Here is a 25,399-nt window from a genome sequence, read left to right on the forward strand (position 1 = left end):
GCTACTCTAACATATGTTTTGTTGATTTTCAAAGCTTTGACAGGCACAGCAGTCGGTTTGTGTTTGTCTAACAGAAAAGAAGAAGACTGTGTTAAAACAGTACAGTAACATATGAGTGACTTTAGACACCCTGAGGTAGACACAACAAGCACAATACAAAGACACAGCCCTAACACATCACAGACCCAGCTCTCTCCAGAGACCCAGCGGCTAAATGAGAGCACATGACTCTGCATTTACATCCTGCATTAGGCTTTTTGTTATCACAAGGCTAAATGCAACATAATTAAAAACAGAGGCTGTACTTTGATGTCAGCTTTGGATCATGAACACTTGCATGCACAATTGGATGCACATGCATTCACATGCATAGAGACACGCGTGTGTCTGGTGCAGTGCTGGAAGCCGGCCAGAGCTGCTTTGTCATTGAAAGCAGTTTATTGTGACAGACACACTGCCTTTCTCCACTCTCTCCCTGCTCCCCATCTTTTTCCCTCTTTCTCTCACTTGCTTTTCTTTCTACATTTGGACGTTGCGGTGGCTCATTTCCACATGCTTTGTGGAGCTGGTATCGCACCCTGTTGCAACGGCTGTTGCTGAACTCCAGCTATCTGTTGCATCAGCAGCGTGTTTCTAGTAGTACGGAACAGTCCTGACAGTCACGGAGAGTGTAGTGGACTGTGGAAAAGGGCAATGGATCAGAGAGGGATTAGGAATATCACATCAGTGAAAAAACATGGTAATAAATCGCTTCCACCATACTAATAATGTGTGATCTCAGCATTTTATCAACCATGAATATATCTATAGTCACTGAAACTCTCCCTTGCATTGTCAAACGACCTCTACCTAAAGTCAAATCCTCCCTACACCTCTTTAACATTGTTTTAATAAAGCTTTTGGCACTGTGCCTTGAATTCCTGTGGATAACCAGCCAAGAACAGGCACAAAGTGGTGCCATGTTGAAATATTTCCAGCACAGCAACAATGGAGTTAAATTTGAGAAACATTTTAAGCTATCTCAGCCATCAGTGGTAAACACCAGGTTGACCAGTGCCTGTCCCGCATAGTCTAAGAACAAGGGCTTTTATCAGATACAGCATGTTTTATGGATTTTCATAAACCAGACTGGAAATCACTGCAGTAGATATAAATAAAGATGTACACATTTTTTCCAATGACATTGGCTTCAATTGTATTAACAGCTTGAACACATACTGCTTTTTTTGCTCTCTTCACTCTCTTTCCTTGACTACACAATCTTGGTTTTCGCTCTCTTTTGCTTGCACATTTGCAATCAAACACTAAATGCAACACAATTCACACAGCAGCTTCTGGGGGTCAAATCTCCTTATCAGAAATACAGTCTAGGTTGAGATTCAGTCAGTATACAAATAAAGATTAATAATATGATATGTAATAAAACTAAATATATTGTATACCAATTTCCATGCTAAATAAAGGATTTTGAGAAAGTAGTTTAACCAACTCTTCATCTCTTATTTTTCAATGCCTTCTTCCTCATAAATGACCTTGCTCAGCAGCTATAACATGTGGGATGTCACAAGGCTCAACTCTGTTTTCACTGTACGCGCTTGGAAGTCAAACAAACTGTTACCATTTTATCCAGGATGTCTCAGAACCTTTTAAGTGGACCAACCCCAGCCCCCATGTTTGATGGAAATAGAGAGAACAAAGTTGAATAGAGCACATGTAACTGATAAAGTGTTTCTGCTTGGTCTGTGGGTTCATAGGAGTCTGGTTTATATTGAAGTACTGTTGCTTGATCTGTCAGCTTGGAGTGCACATCTCCTGCTGTAAAATGCATTAAAACTGCGGCAATGATGGCGTTTAATGGGTGTTTATGCCAGGTAAACAGTGATAAAGAACAAATTTCCAGCTACCCTGCAGTTGCGCTAGTTCATTAGAGGGAAAATGGGATGCCTCACACACACACACACACACACACACACACACACACACACAAAGACACACACAGACATACACATACACATACAATAAACACAGCGCATAGTAATTCACACATATCCTCCAGCTCCTGCAAACGAGTTAAAAATCCTTTTGTCAGCTGAGGCTTTAGTTCTGTAATAGGCAAGTAGACTAGTGATGTGGGGTTAAATCCTAAAATAAGAAGCAGCTTTACTTCAGTTGATCATATGCTTACTCAAGATGATGAAAAATAAAGAAGGCTTTTACAGATTCAGTTGTAGAAACACTGTATATAAGCTATATTTCTATTAGAATGATTTGGCTTTGTGCCCTTTTAGTTTCTAAGATAACCTGTAAACTACAATATTCTGGCCAAAGGATCGTCGTCAAAGCTTTGATAAAACTGCCTTAACTTCTATTTCCCCCTAAATTTCCTTCTAAATCATTGGATGTTATTCCTGTTTACGGCGTTATTACTATGATTTAGTTTAAAATGGCCGTAACTCCGCAGGCAGTCAGAATCCGTCTTAGCCAATGGGTCAAGCTGCACTGTGTCTGGATAAGACCCTGAGTAGGTTAATTATTCACTTAACAATTCACAGGGGTTAACATGGCAGGGCTGCTGTGTTAATGATTACATGTGCTTGCATACACATGCCACATGCCCAGGAACACACCTACAAACCCGGCACAAACACATCATGTACTTGCACGTTGAACACATGCCCTCAGTGATCCAATAGTAGTGACGGAATCATGAACTATGCGTGACTCTAAATGTTTACTTGTTGGCTCTCAGCTACCTTACAGCTCATGCAGGAATCTATTCCTGATTGAAGCCTCAACTGTGAACTAGCTCAGTTTAACTTTTTATTTGCTTTTTTTTAGAGATCGGTTTCGGCAATATTTATAGAGAGTAGATTCTTTGTTTTCATATGTCATAATATTTTCCACAGCCTCAATAGTGGCTGCAGCAGATGCTTATGCCATGCTGGGAGGCAATCTGTTGTGCTGTGTGCCGTGACTGTTTAGAACAAGCTGAATCACTGTATACTGCCAGAGCTTGTTGAGTCACCTCTCTCTCTCTCTCTCTCTCCCTCTCTCTCTCTCTCTCTCTCTCTCTCTCTATATATATATATATATATATATATATATATATATATATATATATATATATCTCTGTCTCAGGTGGTTCCAGAAAGTGGTTCAGTAAATGGCAAAGGCAAGACACAGATGGATGACACCCACACGGCAACAGAGGAGGATGAGGGGGAGGAAGGCCACATACTTCATAAACAAGCTCCCCTTATCACCCACTTGCTCACCCACAACCTGGCCTCGGACCAAGGCGGACGGCTGGCACTTGTTAAAAGAGAGCCAGGGCTGGAGCTGACCAGCATTGCACTTCACCAACACTTATGCTCTTCTGTGACTTTTCAGAATGGTTCTGCTGAGAACCTGACAAAACCCAACGGTGCTAATATGACCACTGGGTCACACTCTGATCGGAAGTCTGCATATAAAAGGACTACGATTGCATCTGAGCCTCAAAGGACTATAATAACTGCAATCCCTAAAGATTGCCCTCAGGATGGACCCAAGACTCCTCCAGACGACATGTCAGTTCCACTAAAGAAGATCAAACTCGAGGAGCCGTGGATGTGGATCACTGAACAGGCCACCACACAGCTGAGTGATGAAGATGAGGTCTGCGAAGACCCACTGTCCACGCTGGCGGCCGTGGTGTGTCTTTCTGTCACAGAGAGGAAGGGACTGGAGGAGAAACTTTTCAGCTCACGTTCTTCCATTCTTTGCTCCATCAAAACAGAGCCACCAGATTTGCACTTTGTCAAAAAAGAGCCAGAGGACTTAAAAAATGACTTGTGTCAGAAAAGCACTCCTATTAGCCTGCAAAGGACTCCCCAGCCTATCAAAAGTGAACCTCCTCCAAGTGTCTTGCAACCAAGCGTGCAGACTTTGGCAGAGAGAAGAAATCTTAGTTTTGATCAGGCTATTGCAATTGAGGCCTTGACCCAACTGGCAGCTATACCTCAAAGCACCCCAGGGTCCATTAAAGTTGAAAGTAAGTGTGAACATCCCATTTCTACTGCTGCCCCATTTTCAACCTCTGATACAAATACAAACCTGCAAGAAGCCAAACCCACAGCAGCTATCCGCTACAACAAAGTCTCGGTCATTAGCTCACCACTGCACCAGACGTCAGTCATACACCCTCCTGTGGCCAGACAAGGGAATGTTACCCAGTGCTCTCAGGGGCTGAGCTCGAACACAAAGCTGTCTCTGCAGTATCTTTTAGAAGCCAGCTCAGACAGTGATAAAGCACCCTGCAGGAGGACAGAGCCAGGCTTTGGTTCTCATGTCATCAAGTCGGAATGCACCTATAAAGATCCCAGTGACATGAATTTCAGTAAAGATCATGAACGGTTGTTTGGGGAAGACAGAGACAGGGTTGTTGCTAAAGTGAGGAGAAACAGAGAGGAGGAGGAGGTGGCAGCTCAGCTGGCAGACCTGGCCTTCATCATCCAGTCTCGACACAACCAGCAGTCAAGGAACAACCCTCTGAAAGGAACACCTGTGTCAGCCATCAAATACAACTACAACTCCCAGCTACCCCCCAGTCAGAAAAAGCCCATTGTGAAAAAAACAAGAGCTACGCCTATCAAGCCCAGGAAGAAGAAAAGTGATGGACCTAATGAGAGAACCAACTGCAGGACCCCCCTCTCAAAACGCATGCCAAATGGAGAGACGGCCCACAGGAGCAGAGGCCAGAAGAATCAACCGCAGGGGAAATCCCACAAGAGGAACCTGTTTCTGCCTCAGGCTCAAATTGACTTGAAGAGATACTTGGCTGAGGCTCAGGAGGATAGGAGGCAACTCATCCATCACAGTAACGCACACAATACAGCCCTGTTAAGGCCGCAGACTCAGAACTACAACACTCTCACAAGGATCAACCATACTCGTGGTCAAGAAAACCATCTATGGTCACTTTCAAATGGTCCACTCCACCAACACAATCCATGCAATGGTCATGATGCAGGACCAGGGCAGGAGTGTGAAAAGCATTTGTTATCTCAGGTAGCGCAGCCCTGTGGTGGGCTGCAGCACGATGCTGATCCTAACACCAGCCCAGCCAATACCACTTTCCTCAGCTACAACACTGGTCATCATGGTCTGGCTAATGGCTTCTCAGGGGCTCGGCAGTCCCCACCTCCGAGCCAGCAGGGCTACTACAAGCTGGAAAGGGCAGGACCTGTCACTGTCCTGTCCACAGCTACTGATGGGGATCTGGCCCACTCTGCAGAATCAACTCCATCCAAGAACAGCATCAACAGCTTTCTGGAGTCTCCTATGAGTTTTCTGGATACCCCTACCAAGAACTTGCTCAATACACCTTCCAAAAAAATGGCTGATCTTCCATCCTGTCAATGCGTGGGTGAGTTGGTGCTACCTAACACCTTTCAGAGGAAGATAAGTGTGTCGCATCTGCATTGGTGTCACATTTGATATATTCCACTTTGTGACTAAATCTACCCTAAAAGTTTGCTTTTTGAGTAAAACGGCAGTCCTCAAACTAATGTCTTTGGTTTCTCTCTCTCTGATGCCAACACACACACGTACACACACACGCACACACACACACACACACACACACACACACACACACACACACACACACGCACACAAGCTGTGTCCTAATTCAAGGGCCAATTCGAGCAAAAGGAGGCTGCATTTCTATGCCATATTTGGAGAAGGCTTTGGGATGCTATGTTGACCCTTTATAAACTGGTCTTGAAATTCAGACATCCAAGGTGGTGGCCCCTGAACTGAGATCCAGCTACATTTACTGTGTATATGGCATTTACATTAATCAGTCTCCTTAATCAAGGGCATCAGAGTTTTTCTCAAACATATACCAGCATCATATCAGTATTTGAAGGATAGTTATACTCTGTAAAGTTGCTATGATATTAAATAGATCTTGTTTTTTGTTTTTTTCCAACAGATCATTTCATTGAAAAGGAGGAAGGCCCTTACTATACTCACCTTGGAGCAGGACCTAGTGTTCCTGCAGTGAGAGAACTGATGGAGAACAGGTAGAGTGACTACTACCACTCTGTTTACACTGTGTATATGCGGATGTGTTTTCTACCAAACATGCTGAGAGCGTTCTAGTAAAAAAAAAAAAAGAGTCTGTCGTTAAAAGGAAGCATTGCTGAGCTAGCTCAACACGGGTACCCTCTGTCTCAGATAAACACAACATGTTGAAACAGGAAACCCCTAGAGCTGAGACAAGGGGCCCATAAACCAAGATGTCAGCCTGTTTAAAACATCTTGAGGTCCATCACAGTCCATCTGACAACCACATTTAACTGAAACAATGTAATTCTATTCGATGAAAAATGTATTTCTAATCAAAGCAATTTGGGTATTTATTTTGTACTAAACAGTGTGGGCTAATGTGCTGTGCATTGGAGTATATTAACAGATCTCTACAGTCTGTGCATTTTATTGATTGGATGTATGTAATGTCAGTTGCCCTAAGGTATGGATAGCAATGTAATGCTGTTTAATACAGTATGTGTTGTCAGTGATATGTGCTCTGTGGTCAATAGCACAAACGTATGTGTGTTACAGATACGGTGCCAAAGGAAATGCAGTAAGGGTGGAAGTTGTTGTTTACACTGGGAAAGAAGGCAAGAGCTCCCAGGGGTGTCCAATAGCTAAATGGGTAGGTGGCTGGTGCTTCTCTATGGTAGTTACTTAAATGTCCTGAATATGTCTTCTGTGTATTGAAGTGTTCTTGTGGATCCCACCATAGTAGGGGCAGAGACGGAAGTCACTCTCAGATTCTTACCCTTACCCTTATCACAACAAACCCTTTCCTTCCCCCAACCATTCAACCATAACCTAAATATAATAATTTCCACCTTCATCCCTAAACATAAACATGTCGAGGCTTTACACCTAAACATGACCATCTTAACCCATAGGGTTACATAATTTTGTGATATTTAAAAAAATATATTGTTATTTGTCTGTTACAGTGCTGTCATTCATCTGCTTGTTTTTTGTGTGACAATCATCTGACAGGTGATCCGGCGTGACAGTGAACAGGAGAAGCTGCTGTGTTTGGTCCGCCGGAGGCCAGGGCACTACTGTGACACTGCCGTGTTGGTGATCCTCATCCTGGCGTGGGAGGGAATCCCTCGGCCGGTGGCGGACAATCTCTACCAGGATCTTACACAGACCCTCTTTAAATACGGCTCCCCCACCAGCCGTCGCTGTGCCCTCAATGAAGAGTGAGTACCTCTTCCTTTGTTTTGCAATGACACTATTTCTTCCCAGTTTTTGTTCGATTTTTTATCTTCCTCCCGCCACTCCATCTCCACAGTCGTACATGTGCATGCCAGGGTTTGGACCCAGACACCTGTGGAGCTTCATTTTCCTTTGGCTGCTCCTGGAGTATGTACTTCAATGGCTGTAAGTTTGCCCGCAGCAAAGTGCCCCGCAAGTTTCGCCTGCTTGGAGACTACCGGGAGGAGGTGAGGGAGTGGTCATCTTCCAGAAATCCTAGAAGAAATCATCTGTTATAATCTCTCATAGTTGTTTTACCTGTTGTTATAGTGATGTAAGAGGATATTTTGTCAAACATTTGCTTTCTAGTGGCTTATGTTGGCTATGACAATTAAACCTGTATTTTTTTTCAATCAGCTGTTATTCACCCCAAAACTCGTAAATCTGTCTATTACTTTTAGGAGGAGAAGATAGAGAACAACCTTCACAGTCTCGCCACTGACCTCGCACCACTCTACAAAAGATTGGCTCCTGAGGCCTTCCAAAACCAGGTATGAAACATTAAACAGCTGCCACACTTGCCTCTGATGATCCTGAGCTTTCTTAGGCTACTAGTTAATAGAATTCCAATAGAAGTGATTTTAATTTTCTTCTCTTTGTTCTCAAACTACTTCACCCCAAACCAAACACTTCTATCTATCCTTTCACCTCTCATAGGTGGAAAATGAGGCGGCAGGGAGTGACTGTCGGCTGGGTGGGAGGGAGGGACGTCCTTTTTCTGGGGTAACAGCCTGTGTGGATTTCTGTGCCCACGCTCACAAGGACACTCACAACATGAATAATGGCAGCACTGTGGTAAGCAAGCTACAAGTGTGACACCATGCTATCTACTTCTATATCATGTGTCTACCTCCTTAAAGTATTGATTGGTACTGTTTGGTTGAACAACTTACCTTTTGTTGATGTCCTTTTTTAGGTGTGCACTTTAACCAAGGAAGATAACCGTGCAGTGCGTAACATACCAGAAGATGAGCAGCTCCATGTTCTGCCACTTTACAAGATCTCTGATAGGGATGAGTTTGGTCAGGTTGAGGGCCAGTGGGCCAAGATCCGAAGTGGTGCTTTGCAAGTTCTGTCTGCTTTTCCTCGAGAGGTGAGTGAACAGGAAAGCAGCTTTTGCTATTTATTATTGTTATGTTTATCATAAGTGTTATTTATTATTATCAACGTCAGTGGTTTGAGTCCTTTGTCGCAAAAATTCAAAATAAAATTCTAAACATGTATCGCGTTTTAAATCATAGATTCTTTGTATTTATCAGGTGCGTCTACTGGCTGAGCCAGTGAAATCAGCCCGTAAGATTAGGCAAGAAGCTCGTCTGAGGGCTCAAGCAGAGAAAATGGAGAAGAAGCTCGGCCTGACTCCTCTCACTCCTGGGAAAGTAAAAAGCGAAACCCCCAACAAAGGTAGTAAATCCAAGTCTCTAGTCATGTTGTTAATCTGCTTTAAAAAGTAAAATGTTGAGGTCTGAAAGTATAAATGTTTTTTGATGATTACATCAGTGTTATATATATATATATGCATATTTTCTACGTCTAAAACAGAGCCACAGGGCTTCTACAGCTCATATAGTCTACCACCCAGACCTGCCAGCGTTGGAAGGTACCCACCAGAGAGGATTCAACCCAGCACTTACAACCAGAGCACCAGCAGCTACCCCACTCTGAGTGCAGGGCTCACCCCACAGAAGGAGGTCATCTCCCCCAACTACCATGGCCTGCCTGGCCTGCAGTTTGGACAGAATGGCTCAGCTCTTAATTATAAGACAGTAAGTGAGACTGTGAATGGTTATTCTCCAGCGTCTGGTGATCAGAGTGTTCGTATAACTCCACATAATGCCCTTATTGACTACTCCCATACTTTTAAAACTGAGCCCAACACGGTGCACTGCTCTCCTCTGCACAGACTCTCCCCCAGTGGGAGTGCTCCTCCTCCCTCCTCCTTCTCCCCCAGACCTACCTCTGAGGGCCTCTTCAGCAGGCTCAATGGACTCCACAGGGCTGCAGGAGATGTCGCAGCAGAGGTCAGAGGTCATGGTCTCCCTCCGCTCTCATCTCTCCCCCTTCCCCCACAAGCTCCCCCGCTTGAACCTGAGGAAGTTAAGCAGGAAGAGGTGTGGTCAGACAGCGAACACAACTTCCTGGACCGTGATATAGGCGGAGTCGCCGTGGCACCGTCACACGGCTCCATCCTGATAGAGTGTGCACGGCGGGAGCTTCATGCCACCACCCCTATCCTCAGGCCAAACCGCAGCCACCCGACCCGCATCTCCCTGGTCTTCTACCAGCACAAATCTCTAAATGAACCAGGCCACGGGATGGCTATGTGGGATGCCAAAATGGCCAAGCGGGAACGGGAACGGGAGGAGGAGGAGGCAGAAAGGTTAAGGATGGAGGACTGCCCGAGCAAATGTGTTGGGAAGAATGGCACCAGAGCTGGAGGTGTGGAACTAGAGGAGGAAACTGGGGAGGAGGCAGAGGAGACCAGGAGGATGATGAATGTCCCCACACGGCTAGCGTGGACTCTCCCGAGGGATGGTGTCGTCACCGTGTCCCCTTATGCTCTTACCCAAGTGACGGGCCCTTACAATCGCTGGACTTAGTCAACATGTTTTACACAAACACACACACACACACACACACACACACAGAAAACTCCTACTCCCTGTACTTCTGCCTTACCTCAATCAACTTCAAACTGCGACTCTCATTTTTACGTCGTTGTCATTGTGCTTTTCTAGTATCTGTTTGTTGACTTTGCCCTTCTTCGTCTCTGCCTTCAAAGTGATGAGGAAGACCAAAGTTTGTTGGCTTCTTAACTGTGAGTTTCTGTGTTTTTATTGTAAAGAGATGGTGCTTTGAAGCATTTTAAAGATTTTTAAACTGGTTTTATATACATGATTAAGAACAAAAAAGCATTGATTATTTATTCTGATCATAACGATTTCTATTTAATTCCTGGTGTAAGCCTGTTTACTGCAAGATTTCTACGATAACCTGCATTATGTGTTGACACTCAGAATTGATGTTGTACAGTAGGACTATGCTCTTTATTTCAGCCCATAGTTCGCTTTTTATAAGATGAATCTCATTGGCTTTTACGTTGGTGCCATTCTCACCGTAACCTCTGTTAAACTCATTACATCACATAATGTATAAAATAAGACTAATATTGTGCATATATTTACTATAGATTGTCACTTGTAGCATTGTGCTTTTCCTTCTGCTGCCTCTGACTTCTGTTGGCAGTCAATGAAAGAAATGTACTTCTTCGGTTTGTTGTTTTGTTAATTTTTTTAATTTTTGTCTGGATGGTTTGTCTTTTATTCACAGATATGTATGGCATATTAAGAAGCACTTTTTTATTTCCCTAAACCTAACTTGAAAAAGGTCCCAATCCATAGGCCTGAATATGTATGTACAGATAGAGATATATATATATGACAGTCTAGCATGAACACGGTTTTATTTTTACAGTATTTCTGCATTTATTTGATTTTCATCCATTTGATTGAAAATGGCATACATATCTCATGCAATTCAAAACTTAGCACAATGAGGAATCATGAAATGCTGCAACAATGAAGTGCTTAGCATTGATGGCTCTTAACTTATGTTCATCTTCTGAAAAATAGGAATTTAAAAAATCTTTCACAGGGCACAAGTGTGACTATAGGATTTCAAAAACGTACTGTACATTTTGATGGTGCTAATAAGACGAAGAAGTGTCAGATATGTCAACAGAATATTACTAGTTTTAATGTCCATTCTCAGAATTTGAAAACAAAATTGTGTCAGCCGATCCTGAATAATCAAACTATTTCTTCTTTTTCCTTCTCTGTGCTTTTGTTGGTCAACCACTCAAACATCAGATCCCACTCAGACAATCCCCACTCAAAGGTGCTCGACCCTTGTGAAGAGCGTTTACAGTTTTTTTTATACAGGGTCTAGGGTTGGTGTCAACTCTTGCTAAATCATGATCTTTATTTTGTATTACACATGAATGAGAAGCTCCTCATTTTAAGAACTCATCAATGACATTTCAGCACAACCGATAAAAGACCTTTCACTGATATTCACACTAACACTGGTGGTATAATGTTTCCTTTTGGTGCTAATAGCAAAAGATGTCAAGATACATGCATTGATTTGATCTGGTTATATACTGTACAGTGATGGCATGGTGCTTTTATAAAACTCAGCACACACTGATCTGGTATATGAATCAATACCTTAGTAGTTGTAGAATTTTTCTGGATGATTACTGGCTGACAGACTGAGATGCGTTGGTATGTCCATCATTGATCATGATGTTTTTCAAGTAAAAAGCAACTTATTGTGCAGATGTCCATTTAGAGTTCAAATGTCTTCCACGGATAACCAAACTGCAAAAATCGCGTCATACACACAAAATAAAATGAATGTAAACTGTTTTTAAATCACTTGATTTAACATGTTTTAACACAACATAACAAAGTTACAGTTGTAAAGTTTCTTTTGATTTACTGTGGGGCACGTTCTCAGTCCACCATGAAAGTCTTTGTATCAACGAGGAACTAACAACTAGCACCAGCATTGAAAAATCTGAAAAAAAACTTTTATTAGTAGAAAATGTGTAAATATGAATGTGAACCATTTTGTTTTTACTGTACTGTTAATGGTGTTTAGACAAAGATGATCTTGTTTATTTTGAAACTGAATTACTGTACGTTGCTCAAAATATATCCAGTTTAGACTTGAGAAGAGACTAAATTTAGCTTTCCTTATATGGAAGTCTGATCTCTTTTTTGGATTGTGAAATAAAGTCATATTTATATTTTGGACCTGATCAATATTTCCTCTGTCTTGATTTGTTGTGTGTGCATGCGTATGTGTGTGATAAAGATGAAGATACAACCTTGGACAGTTAACTGTTAAGTTATATGTAAGGGTTTTTTTAAGCATTTATTTTCTAAACACTTGCATCGTGTTAGTTATTAACACAACACATTTTATGAGTTCATTTTCATTTAAAAAAAGCCAAAAAAACTTTTTTCTCTCTAAATTTCCCACACTGGCATACTGTATGACTCACTGCTGTGGAATTTCAGTTAAGTCATTTAGAGTCCTCTTTATCTCGGTCTGGGGATGAATCACTACTTGTTTTTGTACTTTGTTTTTGTTGCCAGAACTGGTAATATGATTTATGTTTTTTTTCTCCTCTCAAATGGCATTGAAGATGTAAGAAAATCATTTACTGCTGACTGAGATGAATAATTTAATAACTTCAACAAACAAGAGTGCTTCAGGAGTTTAGTGAAATTTAAAGAGAATGTGAATCATAAATGTAACCATTTTCACACAACTGCACTGGCCTTTTTGAATCTTACAACAAATCAAAAAGACACATGGAAGAACATAAACACACAAGTGGAAGAAAGGTGTTTGTCTATATTTTTTTAAGTTTAATTAAACTTAATGTCGAGCTCAAGTCAAAGTATCATACTGAATCAATCAGTTTTCTTACTTAATGAAAGCAGCGGTGCAAGAAGTACTCAGATCTTTTACTTAAAGGTGCCGTAGGTAGGATTGCGAAGACTTAGCCAAAAGATTTGAACATCGACAACTTCTCAGTCCCCCCTGCCCCCCCTTTCTGCTAGAGCCCAAAACGCTCTCCTAAGCCCCTCCCCCCACAAGGGAGAAGGAATGCGTGTGCATGAGCAGTGACTGACACCCAGTTAGACACCCCCCCTGTCCCTGATTGGTGCATCTGAACAGGGAGCTGTGGATTTTTGCAAATCGCACTACAGGCTGTAGGTGGTGCCAGAGAAGCTGGATTTTTCTTAATTACCTGCTTCATGTAGTTCTACTGGAACAGCAAATATGACAGAAAGTTAGTTTTATAATGGTAGAGATCCATTTGACCGCGCAACGCTTCTGTCGTGCCGCGCCCCACTCTATTCCTATGGGTGACGTCAAGCGACTTCAACGTGCACGCAAAGCATTCCGGGAAGGCGGCGCTGCATTTGAAAAAATGCTGCGCGTCCAAAAGCTGGCCTATGCCCATCTTTATGCAAATGAATCCGTTAAACGCGACGCAACTATCCAGTAGAAGTAGACGAAAATCTTTTAAACTGACCTTTGTCGATCTGAAATAAAGACAGATTCAGCAACTGCATGGTCTATTTCTTACTTAAAATGTTTTCAGAAGCACGTTTCAGTGAACTATTTTCGTAAAATACGAGATCGTATTCTCAACGAGCCGCCATGACACTCTGTTGAAATTCTCGAGAAGACAAACCCACAACACGCGTTCGTCCAATCAGCTGCCGGTCAGGGGCGTGGAGCATCAACCATGGATGTATGACGTCGCGACACCACGTTTCAGTCGTGTCGGACAAATGGATCTCTACCGTAAGGCTTACCTACTGCACCTTTAAATAAAAATAAAAATACCACATTGTAAACATACTCTTTATTACAAGTAAAAGTAATGCCATCAAAATGCTGGTGCATAAGTACATTACACAAGTATTACCATCTAAAAATACCTAATGGATTATAATTACTGATGCAACAATTGCAACATTAATTTAATGTTGCAACTGGTGATTGTATTTACTGCTGGGTAGTTTGTGAATTTTCATTAATCAATGATTCATAACTGTCTGAAATCTCATTTACAGCTCATTATAGAGTAAACTATAAGGAATTGGGAGGGAGTGACAGTGAAATTGGATTTAGCTACCATTGGAGTGATGGCGTTGAAGTAATTACACCATGAAGGCAATCTGTGAAGAATTTAAACAGAGTTATATAACCTTACTCTTTATGGTAAATTCATTCAAAGGTCAATAATGTATGGACTACTAGAGAAACAAAAAAGTCATAGTGAGGATTCAGGCAAATTAGAAATCCCATGTACATCATCAATGATATGTACTGTCACACTAGCTTTGATTTGACATTACACGAGGATGGGCTAGTCTGTCAACAAAAAACAGCTCAGGCGTCCATCCAACTTGCCACTCTTACACAAATGAAACACTGTTTCTCTTATTCAAATAATACCTTCTACATATACCACAGCTTCTCTGTGGAGTTACCTGTCATGCTTAAATGCCTGAAATATAAATACTGAAATATTTGGAAAGGACACTTGTATATGCACTTCACTTTTTCATTTTTTTTTCCCTGAATAAAATGACCAGTACCATGAGGGAGGATTTATCATAATACACCTTTTTCGCATTAATAGGTGCAATAAGGATGTTCACATACAGACAGTAACATGGGCCCCTTGTATGCATCTTGGGCCATGTGATTCTGGGGCTTTGATACATTTTTGTTTTAATTCTACCTGCATCTGCATTATCTATTGAAGCCCATTTCTGCCAATTTGATGAAAAAAAAGATCCTGTAAGTCTAAAAAATAATGACTTAGTTTCTGAAAATATTGAGATAATATCTCCAAATAATTAGAGTTTCTGAAAATAATGACTTAGTATCTCAAAATAATGAGAAGCTTTTTGAAAATAATGACTTAGTATCTCAAAATAATATGAAGCTTTTTGAAAAAAATGAGAAGCTTTCTCAAAATATAGTCATTATTTTGAAATGCTGATCATTATTTTGAGAAATGTTCTCACTATTTTTGAAATAGCCTACTAACTCATTTAATGACTTTTATAATATATATTCATAATTATTTTTTTCATGACCTTGGTGAAAATGGGCTTCCATAACTATTATACTTAGATTTGATCTATCTACATCAAAATTATTGAATTTGATTGTGTCCTTTCTTTAGTTAACTGGACTTTAGTGGCTTCCGTAGGTGTGTGAGTGGCTGGAGTGTGACCAGTGTGACGCAGAAGCGCTGAACAGGCAGAACATTTCTACTGTCAAGATGGCGACATCCGAGCCGGTAAGAGAGATAAGAGATGTTGAAAAAAAATCGACTAATATTCATGGAAAAACTAGCTAAATATTCACTGTATCTTGCGACTTTGTTATATAATCCTGCTTCCTTGAAACGGCATCTCCAATATTTGGGAAATGATTGTGTTTCGGCTCCCTGATGTGGACCACAGTTAGCAGTTAGCATGCACAGCAATGTGATGGATAAAAGGCAAGGGAGGGACTCACTGCACGTCGTTCATTCAAACTCCAATCAATGATTTGTTTTAATCTACTTCGATATTAGTTAATATCCTGGTGATCATAATTAACTATTAGCACCTTTTAAATGCTCATACGATGTTAATATTGATTAAATGTTTGACAATCTTGACACGTGTGTATCTAGCTAGCTCGTAGCTAGCTTAGCATGTCTGCTAAAACTAGTGCTAGCGATGTTATGTTAACTTAGCTACCTAACTGTAGCGTTAGCGTGTATTTTACCAATTGATTATTAACGTTTTTTTTAACCAACCAAATGATAGCTGTTTTTTGTGAGCTGTAAACGTATAATGGTTAGAAGTGTTTGACGTTGTAGAGCTGCACACTACTGTAAAATAATTAACACTACAATGAGTTAACATTACCTTAAAATTAACACATAACATTAACTTACATGTCGATAGTCTGGCAGTGTAACGTTATGTTTCATAACATATTTAATAGTGTGTGTGATAGCTATGGTCCCTGAGAAAAATCAATAACTATAATGTGGATGTGATGGCCTATCAGGTAGATATTTTTTATAATAGTTTATAGAGATGTTGCAAAACGATTTTTTCCTTTCAGATACCCTGATACCTGAACTTTCGAATCGACCAATACAGAGTACCGATTTTTTAACTGCGGTATACTACTAACCCCTTATGGATGTGATATAATTGCTATCTTTGTTGTATACTCTGGTTAAGGTTAAACCCTTTTTAAAACATGAACTACATACATGAAATACATATAGAGAATGAATGTCATAACTTTCTTTTATTATCTAATTTGACAGTCATAATGGAAAAAGATTAAACTACTTTAAAGTAATATAATTTTCAGTGATAAATTACGTGGTATCGGATTGGTGCATAGACCCACATACTCACCAATACCAGCATTTTATGCAGTATCGGAGGCATTTCTGATACTGGTATCGGTTTCGGAGCATTCTTATAGTTTAGGCTATATACTAAAAATATATCACAAGATTAGTAAAATATTAATACATCTGCCACCTCAGCTTTGCATGAAAACCTGTACAAATGTTGCACATTTTAGTGGCGATCAATGAACACACAGGGAGGAGACTGACATAGATATTTATGAATAAATGTCTTTTGTATTCAAAGATATGTGTTTGTGTGTGTCCCCGCAGAAGGCACCCGAAACTGTAGAACCACCAACTGAAAGCCAAGTCGTTGCAAATCCTGAGCAGTATATCAAGCACCCCTTGCAAAACAGGTGAGAATAAAACAGCTGCTGTGTTTGACAGGGTATTTCAACCGAAAGGTGCTTGTGCTCATACAGACTGCAGTATTCTGATATTAATTGATATTTAGACACTAATTGTAATACAGAATTTGTCATTTAAACAGTATTTGTGGATCCTCAAAACTTTGACATTAATGAAAAAGTTTTTATGGCATTTTTGCGATAAATACTGTAAGCCATCTGCTTGATAACATATGGTCTACTGCTGTTAAAAAGGACCCAAAATAGGTTTTTGCAATATATATACACATAGTCACAACATAACAGAAATAATGGGACAAAGGCTAATTACTAGAAGGAAACTAATAATGTAACACACAACATGGAGGAGGGCTCTTCAGTCTAAACCATGTATGCTCTGTATAAAGTCAAAGGCAGTAAAACTGAATTGTTAGTACTGTTTATTGTCCCCTTTTTAGAATAAGGTCAATAGTCTTTTTATTGCAGTACATATTAATTACACATTTAAGTGGTTTGGAGAGGTTGCATAAATTCAGTTTTGCACTGAAGAGCAAATGGAAGGTCATTAACTGATTTTTCAATCCTTAAAATAGTAAAACTTAAGGTAGACTTAATACCAACAATGATTGGGTACTGCTGGTTTTGATACTAGCTGAGTAGAGAAAGTAGTCAAAGTGCTTCTCCACAGTGACTGACTTGTAAACTGGTATTTTGTGTTAATGTTTTTAAACCATTACATGTTTAGTAAAATGATTTTTTTGACAACTGGTGGATATTTGTGTTTTGTTGAAGAGTGCCAAAGCAAAGAAAAGTCACAAGAAAATCATGATGGTAAATTTACAGGTATATATCATAAGTGGAGGCTGTTTTTAGGTTTAAATCAGAAGTACAGAATGAAACGTTCTGCTTCCTAATCTGCATGTCAGTGTTGCAATTGTTGTTCACTATTGTCCTTTTAGAAATGTTATCATAGTTCTGTGGAAGTGACGAGCTATTCAGGAGCATTGTACAGTCGGTTTAGGAAATGCTGAGTAGTTCACTTAGTAAGTCACTTCTAGGCCATTCTGCTTGTTCAGCCCAGCCTCAGAGGTCAAGGTTGTCCACATCTGCTGCTCTAGCTATTCTGGTTTTAGGCGCTCAGATTTGATTTAAACTGTGGTCGGGTTTTTGTATTTGGAAGCGTCCACTGTCACAGTCAATGGTAAACGGCTCATTTAGAGGGCTAGATGTTGCCGTCTTGCCTCACAACTGTTCTTCACTATAAGGAAGTCCTGGCTTGTTGAATTAATTAGAATTTTGTAAGACTGGTGTGTTATATATTATATACAAATATAAACCTAATACAGTTTCCAGTGTATTAGGAACACCTATCTAAAACTATTGCTTTCTAATACTGCATCACAACCTCCAAAATGACCATTTCTTGTTACTTATTGACGACGCACACACGTTCACTGAAACAATTTATCTGCAATAAGCTAATATCTGCCCATATGTTGGCAACATAATAATTTACATAGGTTTAAATACTGTCATTTAGTTAGTGTGTCACGATTTTAGATAAAACAAGGTTCTCATACCATTCCTCATTCATTAAATGTTGACATACAGTAAAAGGCCTCTTTGAGCCACTCTGCTGATTCTTATGTCTCTCCATTTGTGGTGCCTTTATGTCAAAACAAGAGCACAGTTAGCCAAGATAGCTACACCTGTGTTTGGCAATACAATCCACCACCCACGCCTGAGGAAACGGTTGAATGAATTAGGATTTTAAAGGCTTTTCTAATTGGTCCGCCCTTGTATGCTGTCTAGTCCCTCCACCACTCTTGTGTAATAATGTGTGCAAGTGGAGTTTCTACATGACAGGAGTACAGTTTAATGCAATGATTTGTCTTCGTTCAGTGAATTAACATCAGTGTTTATGGCACATGGGTGTGGTTGATGGTTACTGTTGTTGTGGTGGTGGTTCGGGGTGGTGGAGAGCGCAGGGTTCGGCTAATGTCCTCTCATTGCCCTCATGCTCCCCTGCTAGCCCCATCCCTCCTGGGAATAGATGAAAGAATAACAGCGTCTGTCACAAACAAAGGCTGCACTTGTAGTGCTGATGATGGCCAGCTTTCTCTGTTCTTTTGCATCGATATGCATGCTTTTCCAACAAGCTGTTCTGTTGTGAAATAGGGTGCATATCTGTTATTAGGACTTTAACTTAAGGATATTTTGTTTTTCATACAATAGTACTCACAGTAAATTACTTTTTAGAGATTTCCTCAGACTACTGAGATTTAAGAATATTCTTGTTTTGCTGTTAAAAACACACACATATATATATATATATATATATATATATAAAAAAAAAGTTCTCCCACTTAGAAATCATGGAGGGCTCTGAAATTGTCATCATAGGTGCATGTCCACTGTGAGACATAATCTAAAAAAAAAAAAATCCATAAATCACAATGTATGATGTTTTTTTAACTATTTATGTGTATGATACAGCTGCAAATAAGTATTTGAACACCTGAGAAAATCAATGTTAATATTTGGTACAGTAGCCTTTGTTTGCAATTACAGAGGTCAAACGTTTCCTGTAGTTTTTCACCAGGTTTGCACACACTGCAGGAGGGATTTTGGCCCACTCCTCCACACAGATCTTCTCTAGATCAGTCAGGTTTCTGGGCTGTCGCTGAGAAACACGGAGTTTGAGCTCCCTCCAAAGATTCTCTATTGGGTTTAGGTCTGGAGACTGGCTAGGCCACGCCAGAACCTTGATATGCTTCTTACAGAGCCACTCCTTGGTTATCCTGGCTGTGTGCTTCGGGTCATTGTCATGTTGGAAGACCCAGCCTCGACCCATCTTCAATGCTCTAACTGAGGGAAGGAGGTTGTTCCCCAAAATCTCGCAATACATGGCCCCGGTCATCCTCTCCTTAATACAGTGCAGTCGCCCTGTCCCATGTGCAGAAAAACACCCCCAAAGCATGATGCTACCACCCCCATGCGTCACAGTAGGGATGGTGTTCTTGGGATGGTACTCATCATTCTTCTTCCTCCAAACACGGTTAGTGGAATTATGACCAAAAAGTTCTATTTTGGTCTCATCTGACCACATGACTTTCTCCCATGACTCCTCTGGATCATCCAAATGGTCATTGGCAAACTTAAGACGGGCCTTGACATGTGCTGGTTTAAGCAGGGGAACCTTCCGTGCCACGCATGATTTCAAACCATGACGTCTTAGTGTATTACCAACAGTAACCTTGGAAACGGTGGTCCCAGCTCTTTTCAGGTCATTGACCAGCTCCTCCCGTGTAGTTCTGGGCTGATTTCTCACCTTTCTTAGGATCATTGAGACCCCACGAGGTGAGATCTTGCATGGAGCCCCAGTCCAAGGGAGATTGACAGTCATGTTTAGCTTCTTCCATTTTCTAATGATTGCTCCAACAGTGGACCTTTTTTCACCAAACTGCTTGGCAATTTCCCCGTAGCCCTTTCCAGCCTTGTGGAGGTGTACAATTTTGTCTCTAGTGTCTTTGGACAGCTCTTTGGTCTTGGCCATGTTAGTAGTTGGATTCTTACTGATTGTATGGGGTGGACAGGTGTCTTTATGCAGCTAACGACCTCAAACAGGTGCATCTAATTTAGGATAATAAATGGAGTGGAGGTGGACATTTTAAAGGCAGACTAACAGGTCTTTGAGGGTCAGAATTCTAGCTGATAGACAGGTGTTCAAATACTTATTTGCAGCTGTATCATACAAATAAATAGTTAAAAAATCATATATTGTGATTTCTGGATTTTCTTTTTAGATTATGTCTCTCACAGTGGACATGCACATACAATAACAATTTCAGACCCCTCCATGATTTCTAAGTGGGAGAACTTGCAAAATAGCAGGGTGTTCAAATACTTATTTTCCTCACTGTATATGTGTGTATATGTATGTGATTGTACTTTAGTAGTTTCCCTACAGTCCGTTACTTGCTGAGTGTTTTGATTCTTGTTTTTTTTCCTCTCAGATGGGCCCTGTGGTATTTCAAAAATGACAAGAGCAAAAGCTGGACAGAGAACTTGCGTCTCATTTCCAAGTTTGACACAGTGGAAGACTTTTGGGCGTAAGTTTTCTCTACTAATCCTGTAATGTTATGTTTTTGTCACTTTATAAACCTCAGAAGAATGGCATATTGAAAAACAAGTGTCTTACTCAGTGATACACGTGAAGATAAGAAGGGATTTCTTGAAGCCAAACACTTATTTTTATGAAGATTTAGAGAAATTAGCCGGTCATTAAATTATTTCTAACGCAGATGGGGGCACAGATCGCTGAAATAGTGGTGTGCATTAAATTAACATGCGGGCAACTTGAGTATGCAACAACTTTGTTTATGCTTACATTTTCCTCTATTTTCTCATTTTATGTGCATCTATAATATTTAAAGTTTCTTAAATATTACCATGCCCTAAGTAGCAGAACAACTTTTACTGGAAAGCGACTGGCACCTTTTCACATATGACATGTAAAACACAAGGGAATTTACAGGTTTAAAGGGGAAATTTGGCACCTTTACTTTGGATGTCCATTGAGTTGGAGTTCTCCTGCTTGTGGAGCCATGGCAGCTGTGCCTACATTTACCAGGATGCATTGCGCGAGCAGCGCTAAACTCTCTTAGCTTTCTTAGTTAACAAAATAAACTCACTAAATGAGAAGAAAATGAAAAATACAACCGTACACCTTTTGAATTCAAGTTTGTCTCTTTCTCCGACGAGATTAATTAACGTTACATTGTTAACTCATCATAAAACACACTTTATTCAAATGGGACACAAAAAAAATAAAACTCACTGAATCTGTCTTAGTTAAGTCTTTCCACTGTTTCAACAATCAGCATCTGTTTTTATTTTTTATTTTAATCTTAATTCACAGTAAGATCTGAAAATATGCCGGCTCCCCTAGTTAGTTTGTAATACAATAGAAGTTTTAGGGGTGCAAGATATATCGACTCAATATCGTTATCACAATATCATGTTGCGCGATATTATACCAAAGGTCTCGTGATAATTATGCAATATTTTGTTTTATTTGTGAAGCGTTGCATCCCGCATTTGTAATACAATAGAAGTTTTAGGGGTGCAAGATATATCGACTCAATATCGTTATCGCGATATCACGTTGCACGATATACCGAAAGCGTCACAATAATTATGCGATATTTAGTTTTATTTGTGAAGCGTTGCATCCCACCCAACATGTACCCAAAGAGTATAGAAGCAACAAGTGGCGAAACTCAATGGAACGTTGTGTTGCATTCAGTCCAAGATGGCGGTGCTTCACTCAATAGAATGTTCCATTGCAAGCTGCAGCACAACATTCTATTGAGTTTCGCCTCTTGTTACGTCTATACTCTTTGATGCACCTCTCGAAAAATACACATCACTTGGTAGCGTTGCATTTCCCCCGACTCATTTCCTGGTTCTCCTTCTCCATAAACAACATGAAATCAAGGAGAGAGTTAACTTTTCCTGCTCCAGATTTCCCACCGTGGTCAGAAAGAACAGGGGAGACACTTCGTTTCTCTCACTATGACTCTAGAGTCTCTACTCACTCCAAAGAAAATCGCCGTCACTCTCTCACTTCTTCCTCGCTCTACCACACACACACACACACACACACACACCGGCTCGACGCACACACCAGAGCACAAGTATAAACATCAGCTGCGTGGAGCCTCCGCAGAACCATAAATCAGTGAAGAAATAGACAGAGACGACAAACCGAAGCGAAAGAAAAGAAAGGACCTCAAGAGAGAGTGAACATGTCCTGTTCTATAGACATGCTCTTTATTTATTTATTTTATACTGTACAACCAGTAAAACATGTCCTGTTCTGTAGACACATGTTGTACCAGTCCAATATGACAGTCAGAAAACTTGTTTTATTTGTTATAAATCTATTTTGATGCGTTTTCCCAAAACTTTGGTAATTTTACATATGTTTAAAAATGTAAATTAATATCGATATCGCAATATTCATTATCGATACCGCAATATCAACTTTTTTTCAATATCGTGCACCCCTAAGAAGTTTGTGAACGGCTTTGTGTTCCCAGCTACCAAAGCTAAAGTAGCTTGTAGTTCTTCTAGACACCAGTGATATCACTGATGTCCTTAATTAGAGCAGATTTTGCCGCCGCGTCCAGCTGATCCCCAGAGACACGGAACACTTAAAGGACCGCAGACGTTTTCCACACCATATCCCTCATTCAGATAATTCTTCACTGTACCAATGAATCTGAGTTATGTCCGATGAAGGTCATACTGTCACTGTAGTCAAAATGTTGGAATACTGTACTTCCAACACTATTCTGTGTTTCTTACAGATTATACAACCACATACAGCAACCAAGCAAACTTGGCTTTGGCTGCGATTATTGTTTATTTAAGGTAAGGCCTTTAAAAATAATAATCTTTTTTTTTTTAAATGTTTCCCTTTTCAACCATTGGGATGTTTGCAGCATGTAAAATTAGACTCATTCGAGTAGCAGAGTTAAACTTATGATTGCAAATTCATAGTAGTGAAACCATTAATTAAGATTTAATAGCGTTTTCACTTTGTGTGTCAGGATGGGATCAAGCCGATGTGGGAGGACGACAGGAACAAGCTGGGGGGTCGATGGTTGATGACTCTCAATAAGCAACAGAGACACAATGACCTTGACCGCTACTGGATGGAGACGGTAAGACAACTGTTTTCATGGAGCAGCTCCCCGATAAACCTATTTCTTCTCAACGATTGGGATTCATGATACAAACAACATACAACAAATATGATTCATAGTGTGTCATGTGTTGTGTATTTTGCAGCTCCTGTGTTTAGTCGGTGAGTCATTTGATGAGGCAAGTGAAGATGTGTGTGGAGCTGTGGTCAACGTCAGACCTAAAGGCGACAAAATAGCCATCTGGACGAGCAACTGCCAAAACAGGGAAGCCATCATGACGATAGGGTAAATTGAAAATTCACATCGTCGACAGGAAATAACGCAAGTGGTGGAAAGTACTGTAGCTGACCACTAGATGGAGACACTAAGTTAGTGTTAGTCTTGACACAGCACTCACTGTTTTTCTTTCCACAGGCAAAATTATAAAGAGCGCCTGAGCGTCCCCATCAAAGCCTTGATTGGCTACCAGTCGCATGACGACACATCCAGCAAGAGTGGGTCCACCACCAAGAACATGTACTCCGTTTGAAAAACTCCACCACCCCCATTTCATCTTGCTGTAGATTTAAACAATTACAGACCGCATCATCACAATAATAATTTTGAGTTGTCAAGTGTCTTTTCCTTTTTATTGAAAAGAGAATTGTTCATAGTGTATACAGCTGGCGCTTCCTGCAACATGAGAAACCAGTGGGGTGATAGTTATAAATAGGGAGGAGGCCAGAAAGGAGTATTTGGTTCAAAATGTAACAGGTGAGCGAGATAATACAAATTATTTCCTTTTTAGAGTTGAAGAGTTCTGTGATTAATACCAGTGGCCTCCCCTAGCTTGGCTAAGAAAAAAGTTTTTTTTGTTTTTTTTCAGTACTTAATAACTAAAACTATACAGTCTTGCGTTTTTCTTATGCTGAGTTCTCACTCAGTACAAAAACTGTTTCTCACCTCACAGGTAAAGAGGAAAGTCAACTTATCCTTTCACTGAACAATTTTTAATGGCAATTTTAACTTGATTTTCCATAAGTGTTACGCATGAGTTGGGTTTTCAGACACACCTGTTTGAAGAATCTACAGTATCTTAAAGGTTTGTAAAAGCTGTGGTCGCACTCCAAAGTATATGGTTTGGATTTGAGGCCACTTATTGTTTCAGCCATGCTGGAATTGTGGAATATTGCTTGTAGAACTTTTTAAACTTTTTTTCTTCCCCTTACATTTATTTATAATGTATGCATTGCAGTTGAATTACTTAGTTGAAAGACAACCATGAAAGATGTTTTTTTTTTATATAGAGTACTGCATATAGATGAATTTTTTTACCATAAAGTAAAGATGCTGAAAGAATTAGGTGTGCTTTTCACTGTTTTCTTCCTAACAAAAACTGTAGATAATGTCACACTCCTCTCTTGTTTAATGCAAAGAAAAGATACTCATTGTGAAATGATTTTGCTGATAATGTATCTATCTGTAATTCCAGGATGTATATTACCTTCTTTCAAGTAAAGGTTAAGTGCTTTGCATTAAAACCAGAACCACGTTGTCTTGTTTTGTCATTACATTTATGGTTTTACAAACCTGCTAATTACTTCTAGCAATCTGTTCTAACTTTGGCACAAAATAATAATAATAATCTTTTATTTATAGAGCAATTTTGATACAAGAGATGTAATTCAAAGCACTTACTGTATTCACATCACTCGAGAAATAGAAAATACTTTTTCAGGGCTTTTAAGTTGCTGTCCTCTGACTCACACACATTGACCACACCTAAAAACGTAATGGAAAGCTTACGGACAACCACTGTACATGACTATACATAACACTGTACTCAATGCTTCTAGATCAGTAACCTGTTGAATAATATGCTGTTGTCCTTGTACTGTTATTTTCTGACTATCACTCAGTCATCCAGTCAAACAGGATCTTGTGACGTCACAGGGACTAATCTATCTGAATGGTGTACTGCAACGTCCTCCAACTTCTGGTAG

General features: G+C 40.2%; 2 protein-coding genes and 1 long non-coding RNA gene across 5 annotated transcripts in view; all 3 read left to right on the plus strand.

The window, feature by feature from the left end:
- tet1 (tet methylcytosine dioxygenase 1) overlaps positions 1 to 12,154 on the plus strand; it is a 30,250-nt gene extending 18,096 nt beyond the window's left edge. Inside the window, exons 3-12 of one of the 2 annotated variants that reach the window (XM_031305374.2) lie at positions 3,133 to 5,407; positions 5,978 to 6,068; positions 6,610 to 6,703; positions 7,066 to 7,274; positions 7,367 to 7,517; positions 7,731 to 7,820; positions 7,987 to 8,124; positions 8,246 to 8,422; positions 8,589 to 8,733; positions 8,872 to 12,154. In XM_031305374.2, coding sequence (XP_031161234.1) covers positions 3,133 to 5,407; positions 5,978 to 6,068; positions 6,610 to 6,703; positions 7,066 to 7,274; positions 7,367 to 7,517; positions 7,731 to 7,820; positions 7,987 to 8,124; positions 8,246 to 8,422; positions 8,589 to 8,733; positions 8,872 to 9,929 — 4,428 coding nt within the window. In that variant the 3' untranslated portion in view covers positions 9,930 to 12,154. The remainder of the gene's footprint in view (positions 1 to 3,132; positions 5,408 to 5,977; positions 6,069 to 6,609; positions 6,704 to 7,065; positions 7,275 to 7,366; positions 7,518 to 7,730; positions 7,821 to 7,986; positions 8,125 to 8,245; positions 8,423 to 8,588; positions 8,734 to 8,871) is intronic. The other variant, XM_031305387.2, reaches the window with a different exon arrangement.
- A 2,976-nt stretch (positions 12,155 to 15,130) lies between these two features.
- eif4e1c (eukaryotic translation initiation factor 4E family member 1c) lies at positions 15,131 to 24,943 on the plus strand. 2 transcript variants are annotated; one of them, XM_031305553.2, is made up of 7 exons: positions 15,131 to 15,232; positions 16,628 to 16,713; positions 20,721 to 20,816; positions 23,079 to 23,142; positions 23,322 to 23,435; positions 23,563 to 23,702; positions 23,832 to 24,943. In XM_031305553.2, the coding sequence occupies exons 1-7, from the start codon at positions 15,215 to 15,217 to the stop codon at positions 23,944 to 23,946; spliced, it is 633 nt and encodes a 210-aa protein (XP_031161413.1). In that variant the 5' UTR covers positions 15,131 to 15,214; the 3' UTR covers positions 23,947 to 24,943. The 2 variants fall into 2 exon arrangements, with proteins under 2 accessions (XP_031161413.1, XP_031161405.1); XM_031305545.2 differs by having other exon boundaries at positions 15,170 to 15,241.
- On the plus strand, positions 20,823 to 21,367 carry LOC116054186. The gene is made up of 2 exons (XR_004106015.1): positions 20,823 to 21,119; positions 21,167 to 21,367. It is a non-coding gene; the product is annotated as an uncharacterized LOC116054186 (long non-coding RNA).
- Positions 24,944 to 25,399: the final 456 nt, after the last annotated feature.

The sequence above is a fragment of the Sander lucioperca genome, chromosome 15 (assembly GCF_008315115.2).
Source record: "Sander lucioperca isolate FBNREF2018 chromosome 15, SLUC_FBN_1.2, whole genome shotgun sequence".
Taxonomy (NCBI): Eukaryota; Metazoa; Chordata; class Actinopteri; order Perciformes; family Percidae; genus Sander; species Sander lucioperca.

Bases quoted from the DNA above. Each gene is read 5' to 3' on its own strand.
- eif4e1c (XM_031305545.2), top strand. From the start codon at position 15,215: ATGGCGACATCCGAGCCGGTAAGAGAG. The intron at 16,714-20,720 runs GTGAGAATAAAA...TTTTCCTCTCAG, and splicing joins AAGCACCCCTTGCAAAACAG to ATGGGCCCTGTGGTATTTCA. The intron at 23,143-23,321 runs GTAAGGCCTTTA...TTTGTGTGTCAG, and splicing joins GCGATTATTGTTTATTTAAG to GATGGGATCAAGCCGATGTG.